At 37.7% G+C, this 13,518-nt stretch overlaps 1 protein-coding gene across 1 annotated transcript in view; it reads left to right on the forward strand.

Annotated features, from left to right (window-relative positions):
* OSTM1 (osteoclastogenesis associated transmembrane protein 1) overlaps positions 1–13,518 on the forward strand; it is a 41,277-nt gene that overhangs the window by 4,624 nt on the left and 23,135 nt on the right. The window contains exon 2 of the mRNA XM_065911624.1: positions 2,782–2,896. Coding sequence (XP_065767696.1) covers positions 2,782–2,896 — 115 coding nt within the window. The remainder of the gene's footprint in view (positions 1–2,781; positions 2,897–13,518) is intronic.

The following is a 13,518-nucleotide window of genomic DNA, read 5'->3' on the forward strand; positions in this document are numbered from 1 at the left end:
TGAGCCTGAGAAAGTGGGCAGGTGCCTGGCCATGAGCCCCGTGCAGTGAAAGTGGCTGGGTTGAATCCAGAAGGATGATCTGTCTTATTTCATAGTGTTTTTACAAGGATTTAATGAGCTATACATTTAGGGCATTTAGAACCACTAGGTATTCAAAAGTACATCATAATTGGGGTTATTCATCATTTCCCTTCCATTCTTGTGTTTGCCACCATCTTCTCATCATATATGAATTATGGAAATAGTCTAATTAGTCTCCTGCCTCACCATACATATTGTGACCTAGACCCATGCTCTCCAAACTCTGTTTTACAGGCCATCTTCCTCAAACATCTTAAAAAGTTTCCCTGGCTTTTCCCTCTACTATCTCTACTGTCATAGCATCGCCTCCTGGATACTCCCTGAATACCACATAGTCATTCCTTCTTTCATCCCTTGATCATTTTATTTACTCCATTTAAAACCTGTTCCCCTTTCTTCCCTTTTCCCTGGGCTTCCCAGGTGCCATTAGTGGTAAAGAACCTGCCTGCCAATGCAGGAGACATAAGAGATGCCGGTTCGATTCCTGGGTTGGGAAGATCCCTGGGGAAAGGCATGGCAACCCACTCCAGTATTCTTGTCTGGAGAATCCCACGGACAGAGTAGCCTGGTGAGCTACAGTCCATGGGTTGCACAGAGTCGGACACGGCAAGTGACTTAGCACACATACGTCATGTGGAATCTTAGTTCCCCAACTGGGATTGAATCTGGGTCTGAGCATGGAGTCCTAACCACTATATTGTCCCTTTCTTAGTATTGGGCTTAGTTCAAATCCTGCTTCCTCCATGAACTCTCCTCATTTCTCCCAACTACATTGATGTCTTCCTCAACTGAACTATTCCACACACTGACCATTCATACAGGTTATTCTGTATTGGTTTTTAAAATAGCCAATCATCCACTTACATCCAATTTCTTCTTAAGTAACAGGTTACACTTAGCCAGCTACACCTACCTAGAGCACTTTTGTTAGCTAGGTGAAATAGCAAATATCAGTTACTTACTGGGTGCCAGATAGTGTGCTAAGTGATTCATCTATGCTATTTCATTTAATACTGTACCTGTAGGACTCAGTGATTATGAAACTGGGCCTCAGTTTACCTCAGCTTTCCGAGATTGCCAGCTAGTAATTCAGGTTTGTCTGACTCTTTAGGCCACACTCTATTTTAATTTGGTGGGTAAATTATCACAAAATATTGTTTCATTTTCTTTCCTGAAATTTTCTTCTATAGCTGATATTGCTCTGAAAGCAATTCCAAGAAAGGGACTTTTAACATACTTTGTTCAAGTCACTAGTTTAAAGGCAAGCATTCACTTGGTTGCATCTTTTAATGAGTTAGCAAAACTAAGCCACAGAATGGGTAATCATCCCAAAATGATCTTCATAGATATTTTAAAGCAAGAGTTCTGCTGTTAAGCCCCCCGCACCCTTTTCTAACACCACATGGCTGATCAGTTCTTTTCTAGAGCTAGCACACTCTCATTTATTACTCATCACACTAATTCCTTATCTGTATGTCTCTGGGGAGGTTCTTGAGGGCCCAGTGTTGATGGTATTCTCTATCACTCTTTGTACCCTCAATACACCAGGATTCTTTTTTTTTTTTTAATATTTTATTTATTTATTTGGCTATGTTGGGTCTTAGTTGCAGCATGCAACTTTCGTTGCAGTAAATGGACTCTCTAGTTGTATCTTGTAGGCTCCAGAGCATGCAGGCTTCAGTAGCAGCCCACAGGCATGTAGGTTCTTAGTTTCCGGATTAGGGATTGAACTGCATTGCAAAGCAGATTCTTAACCTCTGGACCACCAGGGAAAACTTATCCCCAAAACTCCAGGATACTTATAATACCTGGTAAATAATAGAAGTTAAATAACTTTGAAAGGATGAAGGGTCAGCAAGACTTAACTTTGCTTGTGGCAAAAAGGAAAGGAAATAGATAAGGACTCAGTAATTCAGGAATTTGAATTTATCATTTACATAGTGTAAATCCATTCTTGTGGATTTTAAGATTTTGAGCCAAAACTGCCCAGAAGATGAAACAATGTTTTGTCATTATTTACCCACCAGATTTTTAAAAATGCATAAGTAATATATGTTCATTGTCGAAAAATTTAGAGAGTGTAAAAGAGGCAAAAAAGAAAATGAAAACCCCTCTATTTTCATTATTCAGAGATAGCTACTGCTACATTTTGTAGAACAGCTTTCCAGAATATTTTCCTGTTCATAAGAAGTATATTAATATTACATATGGGCCTAAGTAGTTGAAATGGTACCATAAAAGCAAATACTTATTTAAGAAGCAAAGATTTTCTTTCCTTGCAAGTGAACCTGGTACCAATAAATGTTAGCTGCTATTGTTTTATTACAGTTATTATTAATTATGTCATTATTTGATTATAACAAACAAAATATTAAATGCTTATAATGCATGTGTGCTCCATTGCTCAGTTGTGTCACTCTTTGTGACCCCATGGACTATAGCCCTCCAGGCTCCTCTTTCCATGGAATTTACCAGGCAAGAATACTGGAGTGGGTTGCCATTTCCTCCTCCAGGGATCCAGGGATCAAACCTGCATCTCCTGCTTTGACAGGGAGATTCTTTACCACTGAGCCACCTGGGAAGCCCCCAAAAGCTTATAATAAATATGAATTATTTTTATAAGGTTTTTTGGGCCTCAGATTGTTGTTTGGGAAGTCTAAGAATACTCAGATTGTATTTTTTTCTTTTCTTTGGTTACAGAATTCTTCAGAGAGTCATAGTTGTGCCAGAAGCCTTTTAATGGCAGATAGAATGCAAATAGTTGTGATTCTGTCTGAGTTTTTTAATTCCACATGGCAGAAGGCAAATTGTGCAAGTAAGTAACTCTTTCACTTTCATTTTTGAAGTTGTGTTTCAATAGTATAGATGTCAGATTTTACTTTAGTGAATTTTGAACTCTGAAAATTTTGAATACTCTTTATTACTAAGTTTAAATGAATTGCAATTAACATCATGGTTTATTAGTGAGAACATCTTGGGCAAATACTGAAAGGCAGCAAAGTGTAGCAGTTAACAGTGAGCTTTGCAGTCAGATCTGAATTTTGTTCTAAGCTCTACGACTTATTCTAACTTAACCTACTACTGTCAGACCTTGGGCATATAATTTTGCCTCTTGGAGCTTCAGTTTCCTTACCTGTAAATTCGTGGTAATATTGGAACCTACTTTACCTGATAGTTTTGAAGATTAAATGAAATAAATTGCATAAAGCTCTTAGCTCAGTACCTGGCATATAGTTACTGTTCAAGGAATGTTAACTGCTTAATAATTATGATGTTTATAATAATCTGTCAAATGGTGGTAGGGGGAGGTGGTAACATCAGTTCCAGCAGGTTTGCGGGCTTGTATGTATTTGTATAATGAAATTTATTTTCAAGCATTCTTTGGAAAAATTAAAATTGTTAATTCATAAGTGTTTTGAAAACCAACTGTGTATTAGGAAATTCTTGTTTTCCATACCTTATAATTTAGTGAAGAAGAAAGTTAGAGTTACAGTATAACCTAAGGCGACAATAAATGCTAAAACAACATCATAGAGTCCTTGGGGAAATTGAAAAAAATCAGATTGACAAGAATTTGAAGTGACTTCCAGGAGGAGGTACCTTTTGATCCTACACCTTTATGACTGGACATGATTTCAGTAGGTGGAGACAAGAGGAAGGACACTGCAGATAGAGAGGCATCCTGAACAGAGGCACAGAGATATAAAACAGTAATAGACATTACAGGATGCTGGAAGCACAGTGGGAGATGGACTTGGAAAAGGGAAAAGGGAAAGTAGGACTTTGACCTATATAGTAGTTTATCACTTATGCCAACATTTTTCATATTGCTTAGAGCAACAGCATAGTATTATGAAATCGTTATATACTATAGTATCTTGGGAACTTAACAGTACACATGGAATATTAAAGTCAGTGAGGACTATAGGTAAAAAAACTTTTTGAATATCATTTAACCTAGCACTTTCTGAATGTTTTTAAACTGTAAAAATCCTTTTTTTCCTTGTGGAACCACACTGGAAGGGAGAGACCAGTGAGGAAATTATTACAATGGTTTAGGCAAGAGGCAAAGAAAACATGATGTAGGGCATGGGCTGTAAAAATAGAAAGGACAGAATGAATTAAAAATCTGTGTGCCTGTAAGTCATTAAGGAGTTTAACTTCCTAAGGACTTTGTCTTTTTGTTTAGTTCATATGAAGATGGCAAAAAGACTCCCTGCTAAGTTTCTTTTCCTTTGTAGTATACTGTGGATATTGGATATTAACTCTTTTAATTTCGTTTCTATTAATTCAGATTTTCTAGTAATTTGAACAGAGGCTTGACTGACAGCTAACTCTTTTTTTAAAGGCAAAATCTTTACTTTTTGGAGTAAAACTTTTTAGTTTAAATATGATTGAATAGTTTGTTTAACATATACAGAAGAGCTGTTTTTAAGTACTATTAAGCCCATCACAAAAATCCATTGATAGATGAAGTGAGTGAAGTGAAGGTCTCTCAGTCGTGTCCAACTCTTTGCAACCCCACAGACTATATAGTCCACAGAATTCTCTAGGCCAGAATACTGGAATGGGTAGGCTTTTACTTCTTCAGGAGATCTTCTCAACCCAGGGATCCAACCCAGGTCTCCTGCATTGCAGGCAGATTCTTTACCAGCTGAGCCACAAGGGAAGCTCAGGAACACTGGAGTGGGTAGCCTATCCCTTCTCCAGCAGATCTTCCTGACACAGGAATCAAATTGGGATCTCCTGCATTGCAGGTAGATTCTTTACCAACTGAACTAAAAAATATGTTAATTGCAAATAATTTAAAATCAGTTCATTAGAATAAATGGGGTGTATGTTGGGGTTCACTTCTCTTGACTGATGTTGTTGTTCAGTTGCTTAGTCATCTCTGGCTCTTTGTGACCCCATGAACTGAAGCATGCCAGACTTCCCTGTTCTTTACCATTTCCCGGAGTTTGCTCAACTCTTGTTCATTGATTGAGTCAGTGATGCCATCCAGCCATCTCATCCTCTGTCATCCCTGTCTCCTCTTGCCCTCAATCTTTCCCAGCATCAGGGTCTTTTCCAATGAATTGGCTTTTTGTGTCAGGTGGCCAAAGTATTGGAGCTTCAGCATCAGTGCTTCCAATGAATATTCAGAGTTGATTTCCTCTAAGATTGACTGGTTTGATCTCTTTGCTGTCCAAGGGACTGACAGGTCTTCTCCAGCACCACAGTTCAAAAGTATCAATTTTTTGACCCTCAGCCTTCTTTCTGGTTCAGCTCTCAGCATTTGTACATGACTACTAGAAAAACCATAGCTTTGACTGTACGGACCTTTGTTGGCCAAGTGATGTCTCTGCTCTTTAATATGCTGTCTAGGTTGGTCATAGCTTTCTTTCCAAGGAGCAGTTGTCTTTTAATCTCATGGCTGTAGCTACTGTCCGTAATACTTTTGGAGCCCAAGAAAATAAAATCTGTTACCGTTTCCACTTTTTCCCTATCTGTTATGAAGTGATAGGACTGGATGCCATGATCTTAGTTTTTTGAATGTTGAGTTTTAAGCCAACTTCTTCACTCTTTTCTTTCACCTTCATCAAGAGACTCTTTAGTTCCTTTTCACTTTCTGCAATTAAAGTGGTATCATCTGTATATCTGGATTGTTAATATTTCTCCCAGAAATCTTGATTCCAGCTTGTGAGTTACCCCAGCATTTTGCATGATGTACTCTGCATAGAAGTTAAATAAGCAGGGTAACAACATACAGCCTTGATGTACTCCTTTCCCAATTTTGAAGCCATCCATTGTTCCATGTCCAGTTCTAACTGTTGCTTCTTGTCCTGCATACAGGCTTCTCAGGAGACATGTAAGGTGGTCTAATATTCCCATCTCTTTAAGAATTTGACCGGATGTTACTTAATTTATATATGTGAGAGGTAAAGCATCTTTTCTTTAAAAGGTATTTTGTAATGAATTTACCAATTCAGAGAAGCTTTCTTCTCTAGTTATTTTCTAAAAAGGGAAAAAAACATTTTGCTGCATATTTACTCAGTATGGCAGGTGTAAAACTCTTTAGAATAAATTCTTAGGGTGCCTTTGTTTGCCTTTGTTTTTCTATGAGGCATCCTATTTTGAAAATATTCCTTGATTGAACTTCTGAAGAAAAAATGAAATATTTACTCCCTAATCAAAATTTATTTGCCCAAAATGTATGGCCAAGCAGGATGCAGAGAAGCATGACATCTTTTGGAGAATTATATAGCTAGGTGGGCAAGAAAGAAAGAAAGACTTAGTTTTCATTCTACCTACATTTGTATTCTTTGGATTATATACTATGTACATTTAATACCTAGTCAAAAATACATAAAATTAAAAAAAACTTGACAGATTGTCCAAATCTGCTGTGATTATTTGTATGTTAGATGTAATTAGAAAGATTGGCTATTTTCTTTTCCCAGATTATGCATCCAAACAAATTGTCTTCCATTCATTGTTTCACACTTTAAAATTTATCATAGTTTATATTCTGTATTTTATATGGAAATAGTTTTATAAATTTGTACTCTTCAGCAGTTTTCCCTTGGGCATTAATTCTAAAGTAATTATCTTACCTAGAAATGAATAATCTCTACCAAATTACCTGGAAAAACTTCTAATTATGTTCTCTGAAATCTGCTTAATAAAGATATTATGAACATTTTCAGAAAATTTTAAAGAATTGTTCAAAAAACTTTGTAATTTTCACCAAAATTTAACAAAGCGTTGTTACTTGAGCAACATAGTGTTTTCTTACAAAGTAGTGAGAAAAGAAATTTAAATAAAGGGAAAAATGAGGTAAAGAAGCTGAGTAATAAGTCAGCAGTTAAACAATATTTCTCAATTTCATAACAGCTCATTTGAACTTCACAATAAACCTTGTGAGGTAGAATGAAGGCTCATAAAGTGTAAAGGAATTACAGATCAAGAGTGTGGAACTAAAATCAAAAGCCTTTAAGAAAAGACTATATTCATGAGTTAAGGCCTAATTTTGTTTTTAAAGTGCTATTTGATAAATTCATTGCACAGTCTTCGTTTTAAGAAATATGGATACATTTTAGCCCTACAAAGTTTAATGTTTATGCTATATACATGTTTGATATTATAGAAAACCTAGTCTTTTACTAAAAATATAATTGTAAAATATCCTTTTTTTCTATCAGTGCTATGTAAAATTAAAAGTAGATAATGTGAAAAAAAAGTCTTTAATAAAGCTGCACATTTTCTAATGATAATCCTCAGCGATGATCAGGAATCAGGCATCAGGTTCCGAGACAATCACATCTTTAGCAACCAGATCTGTTAAACCACTGATTTCATGAGATCCTCACTCTTTTATATAAATGATCCTATAGGCGTGTGTGTGTGTGTGTGTGTGTGTGTGTGTGTGTGTGTGTGTGTGTGTGTGTGTGTGTGTGTGTGCGCGCGCATGCTAAATCACTCAGTCATATCTGACTCTTTGTGACCCCATGGACTGTAGCCCACCAGGCTCCTTTCTCTGTCCATGGGATTCTCCAGGCAAGAATACCAGATCGGGGTGCCATTCCCTTCTCCAGGGGATCTTGTGGACTTAGGGATTGGCAGGCAGATTCTTTACCGCGAGTGCCACCTGGGAAGCCCCAGGCCTCTGTTCACCTTGTACTTGCAGTCCATTTGTTACCTATTCGGTCATTGTTTGTTTTAAATCTTTGGCCTTTAGAAATAGGTAAAAGAATGAATACAAAGAATATTTACTCTTTTAATAAAATGGAAGAAAGCAATCATGTTACACTATAATTTTAAATAAATTTGTGTCTGATCAGAAGTTGCCTAGGATGTTGTCATTTTGTACTGTAGGAGACCAAAATGTGCTGTCCCAAAATATGCCTCTTTGGTGTGAGGGTTATTTTAAGCTTATTCTTTCGAGAAACAGTAGGAAAACAGAATAGAAATAACCATTTTGTTTAGAAATGTATATTTATAAAGGAAATCTCTGTTTATAAGAATGTCTCCGTCTCCGCACCAGGAAGAAAACGATGACTTTAAATTACAAGAAAATCTTGTAAATGGAGAAAGCAGGGACATAAACCTGCATGACCTTGTACTTGTTTACCTTACTTTTCCTAGTCACTTCACCACTGACCTCCTCTACACCCATCTTTCTTTGTTTTTACCTGAAGATTATATTCAAGCCTAAATTCTAAACTACCTCTTTGAGTTACTCAATTTCCCTTTGTATCTTCCGTGTGTATGTGAGACATACAAGTTAACAAACTTCTGTTTGTTTTTCTCCTACTGATCTGTCTGTTGTTACAGGGGTCCCAGTTGAGAACTTAGAAGGGTAGGGGGAAAATTACTTTTCTTCCCCTACAGTATATACATAAAAAGCACAATATAAATATTCAAAAATCTAGATATTTGCCTTTTATTTAAACACAAAAGACTGGTCAGTTTTCCCAGAGTTTGTATTAAATTGCTGAATTTGAATTAATTGTTGAATTAACATTGAATTAAATTGTTGAGTACAAACCATGATCCCTAACTTGGTGTAGTGATCTAGTTATTAAATATACAAATATAGAGCTGATAAGTAATGCCAGCAATAGAGACCTTTAGTGGTAACTAATCTGGAGTCTATTCCATCTGGCACCTAAAAGATAAAATAGGAAGGAAAAAAATTACAAAGGAAGAACAAAAATTATTGATATATTTTTAAAACTTGCTTTTAACTGAAACTTAAACAATCTGTGATCCATTTTGTAGGAATGTATCTTCTGATATAAAATGACTATTCCTTTTTCATCTTCTATGCTAAGAAAATGTAAAACTATAATTGTATAGTTTAAAAACCTTTTAAAGTTAATTTGAGGGGGTGTTAGGGTTTTTAAAAATAACTATTAAAAATATAAACATGTCAAAGTGTAAGAGCTAAAATATTGTTTAAAAGAATATTTTTAAAATTAATCATTGCCAAAAATCACCTTTCCTTCTATTTGACCTAGCTCTGGGTTGGTACCTAGTCTTTGCCATTATGAAAGGAAGACTAGAAACTCAGTAAAAGAGAGTGCCATTCTAAAACAAGAGGAGAAGGGGACGTTCTCCTCTACAATGGTAGAATGTTAATCTACCATTGTTGTTGTTGTTCAATCATTAAGTCACATCCATCTCTTTGCGACCCCATCAACTGCAGCACGCTTCGCTTCCCTGCACTTCACTTTCTCCCAGAGTTTGCTCAAACTCATGTCCATTGAGTCAGTGATACTATCTAACCATCTCTATACTCCAATATAAAATAAAAAAATTTTAAAAAGAGTGCCATCCATTACCACTACCATCTATTTTATATTTAGAATTTCTGTATCTTTGAATGATATTGGTCTTTGTTAGGAATGAGTTTTGGGAAATTAAAATTCAAAAGAAATGTTAATACAACTCTTCCAATTCACATTACAAATAACATGAAAATTAATTTTTGTGGAGAGTGACTGCTAAGAGGTAAAGAAAATATATCAAGGATTTCTCTTCACAATTTTAAAGCTGTGTATTGTTGACATAAGGATAGCCTGGTTATTGAGTTCCTTCTTAGTTATCTTATGCATATGACAGTTGGATAATTAGTGGAGTGGCCAGACTTGATGAGACCATGACTTGCTTTATGGTAGTGTTCTGGTACTTTGTTTTTTACTTTTTTCTTCTTCAGCTTTTTTGAGATGTAATTGACATGTAACATTGTTTACATTTAAGTTGTACAATGTGTTGATTTGATACAATTACATACTACAGAATGATTACCACCATAGTGTTGGATAACAAACACCTCCATCATGTCGCATGATTACCATTGTGTGTGTGTGTGTATGTGTGTGTGTGTGTGTATGTGATGAGAACACTTAAAATTTATTCTCTTAGCAACTTTCAAGTATACAATGCAGTATTTCTAACTAAAATCACCATTCTGTACATTAGATCCCCAGAACTTGTTTCATCGTACAACTGGAGGTTGGACCCTTTGACCAACCACCCCCTTTACCCCCAACCACCACCCTTTGATAGTCACCATTCCACTCTGTTTCTACGCTTTCAGCTCATGCAAAAATACTGGAGTGGGATGCCATTCCTTCTCCAGGTCTCTGCACTGCAGGGGTCTCCCACACTGCAGACAGATTCTTGACTGCTGAGGCACCAGGGAAGCCCCTTTCAGCTCTGAGCTACCAGGGAAGCCCATAGTTGACTACATATGCAGGAATGTATTTCTGGACTCGCTATTCTGTTGGATTGGTCTCCTTTCCCCTGATAGGAGAAAATCTTCCCTAGTTGATGAAACTCCTGGAGAAGAGATTTATGACAATTGAGTTTCTTTTGGAAGCTCTGTCTTCAGGCTCGACTGAGCGATTGAACTGAACTGAACTGAACTCAGAAAATATAGCATTAAAGAATGGCAACATTTTACCTAAACAACATCAGTCAGTCAGTTAGTTCAGTCACTCAATTGTGTCTGACTCTTTGGGACCCCATGAATCGCAGCACACCAGGCCTCCCTGTCCATCACAAACTCCCGGAGTTTACTCATACTCATGCCCATCGAGTCGGTGATGCCACCCAGCCATCTCATCCTCTGTCGTCCCCTTCTCCTCTTGCCCCCAATCCCTCACAGCATCAGGGTCTTTTCCAAAGAGTCAATTCTTCGCATGAGGTGGTCAAAGTATTGGAGTTCCAGCTTCAGCATCAGTCCTTCCAATGAACACCCAGGACTGATCTCCTTCAGGATGGACTGACTGGATCTCCTTGCAGTCCAAGGGACTTTCAAGAGTCTTCTCCAACACCACAGTTCAAAAGCATCAATTTTTTGGTGCTCAGCTTTCTTCACAGTTCAACTCTCACATCCATCCATGACCACTGGAAAAACCATAGCCTTGACCAGACGGACCTTTGTTGGCAAAGTAATGTCTCTGCTTTTTTTTTTTTTTTTTTTTTGTCTCTGCTTTTTAATATGCTATCTAGGTTGGTCGTAACTTTCCTTCCAAGGAGTAAGCGTCTTTTAATTTCATGGCTGCAGTCACCATCTGCAGTGATCTTGGTGCCCAAAAAAATAAAGTCTGACACTGTTTCCACTGTCTCCCCATCTATTTCCCATGAGGTGATGGGACCAGATGCCACGATCTTAGTTTTCTGAATATTGAGCTTTAAGTCAACTTTTTCGCTCTCCTCTTTCACTTTCATCAAGAGATTTTTTAGTTCCTCTTCACTTTCTGCCATAAGGGTGGTGTCATATGCATATCTGAGGTTATTGATATTTCTCCCAGCAATCTTGATTCCAGCTTGAGCTTCTTCCAGCTCAGCATTTCTCATGATGTACTCTGCGTATAAGTTAAATAAGCAGGGTGACAATATACAGTCTTGACGTGCTCCTTTCCTGATTTGGAACCAGTCTGTTGTTCCATGTCCAGTTCTAACTGTTGCTTCCTTACCTGCATACAGGTTTCTCAAGAGGCAGGTCAGGTGGTCTGGTATCCCCATCTCCTTCAGAATTTTCCACTATTTATTGTGATCCACACAGTGAAAGGCTTTGGCGTAGTCAATAAAGCAGAAGTAGATGTTTTTCTGGAACTCTCTTGCTTTTTTGATGATCCAGCGGATATTGGCAATTTGATCTCTGGTTCCTCTGCCTTTTCTAAAACCAGCTTGAACATCTGGAAGTTCACGGTTCACGTATTGCTGAAGCCTGGCTTGGAGAATTTTGAGCATTACTTTACTAGCGTGTGAGATGAGTGCAATTGTGTGGTAGTTTGAGCATTCTTTGGGATTGCCTTTCTTAGGGATTGGAATGAAAACAGACCTTTTCCAGTCCTGTGGCCACTGCTGAATTTTCCAAATTTGCTGGCATATTGAGTGCAGCACTTTCACAGCATCATCTTTCAGGATTTGAAATAGCTCAACTGGAATTCCATCACATCCACTAGCTTTGTTAGTAGTGGTGCTTTCTAAGGCCCACTTGACTTCACATTCCAGGATGTCTGGCTCTAGGTGAGTGATCACACCATTGTGATTATCTGGGTCATGAAGATCTCTTTTGTACAGTTCTTCTGTGTATTCTTGCCACCTCTTCTTAATATCTTCTGCTTCTGTTAGGTCCATACCATTTCTGTCCTTTATTGAGCCCATTTTTGCATGAAATGTTCCCTTGGTATCTCTAATTTTCTTGAGAGATCTCTAGTCTTTCCGATTCTGTTGTTTTCCTCTATTTCTTTGCATTGATCGCTGAGGAAGGCTTTCTTATCTCTCCTGGCTATTCTTTGGAACTCTGCATTCAGATATCTTTCCTTTTCTCCTTTGGTTTTTTCTTCTCTTCTTTTCACAGCTATTTGTAAGGCCTCCTCAGACAACCATTTTGCCTTTTTGCATTTCTTTTCTGTGGGGATGGTCTTGATCCCTGTCTCCTGTACAATGTCACAAACCTCCATCCATAGTTCATCAGGCTCTCTGTCTATCAGATCTAGTCCCTTAAATCTATTTCTCACTTCCACTGTATATTCATAAGGGATTTGATTTAGGTCATACCTGAATGGTCTAGTGGTTATCCCTACTCTCTTCAGTTTAAGTCTGAATTTGGCAATAAGGAGTTCATGATCTGAGCCACAGTCAGCTCCAGGTCTTGTTTTTGCTTACTGTATAGAGCTTCTCCATCTTTGGCTGCAAAGAATATAATCAGTCTGATCTCGGTGTTGGCCATCTGGTGATGTCCATGTGTAGAGTCTTCTCTTGTGTTGTTGGAAGAGGGTGTTTGCTATGACCAGTGTGTTCTCTTGGCAGAACTCTATTAGCCTTTGCCCTGCTTCATTCCGTACTCCAAGGCCAAATTTGTCCGTTACTCCAGGTGTTTCTTGACTTCCTACTTTAGCATTCCAGTCCCCTATAATGAAAAGGACATCTTTTTTGGGTGTTAGTTCTAAAAGGTCTTGTAGGTCTTCATAGAACTGTTTAACTTTGGCTTCTTCAGTGTTACTGGTTGGGGCATAGACTTGGATTACCGTGATATTGAATGGTTTGCCTTGGAAATGAACAGAGTTCATTCTGTCATTTTTGAGATTGCATCAAGTACTGCATTTCAGACTCTTTTGTTGACCATGATGGCTACTCCATTTCTTTGAAGGGATTCATGCCCACAGTAGTAGATATAATGGTCATCTGAGTTAAATTCACCCATTCCAGTCCATTTTAGTTCGCTGATTCCTAGAATGTTGATGTTCACGCTTGCCATCTCCTGATTGACCACTTCCAATTTGCCTTGATTCATGGACCTAACATTCCAGGTTCCTATGCAATATTGCTCTTTACAGCATCGGACCTTGCTTCTATCACCAGTCCCATCCACAACTGGGTATTGTTTTTGCTTTGGCTCCATCCCTTCATTCTTTCTGGAGTTATTTCTCCACTGATCTC

The sequence above is a fragment of the Muntiacus reevesi genome, chromosome 19 (assembly GCF_963930625.1).
Source record: "Muntiacus reevesi chromosome 19, mMunRee1.1, whole genome shotgun sequence".
In the NCBI taxonomy this organism is placed as follows: Eukaryota; Metazoa; Chordata; class Mammalia; order Artiodactyla; family Cervidae; genus Muntiacus; species Muntiacus reevesi.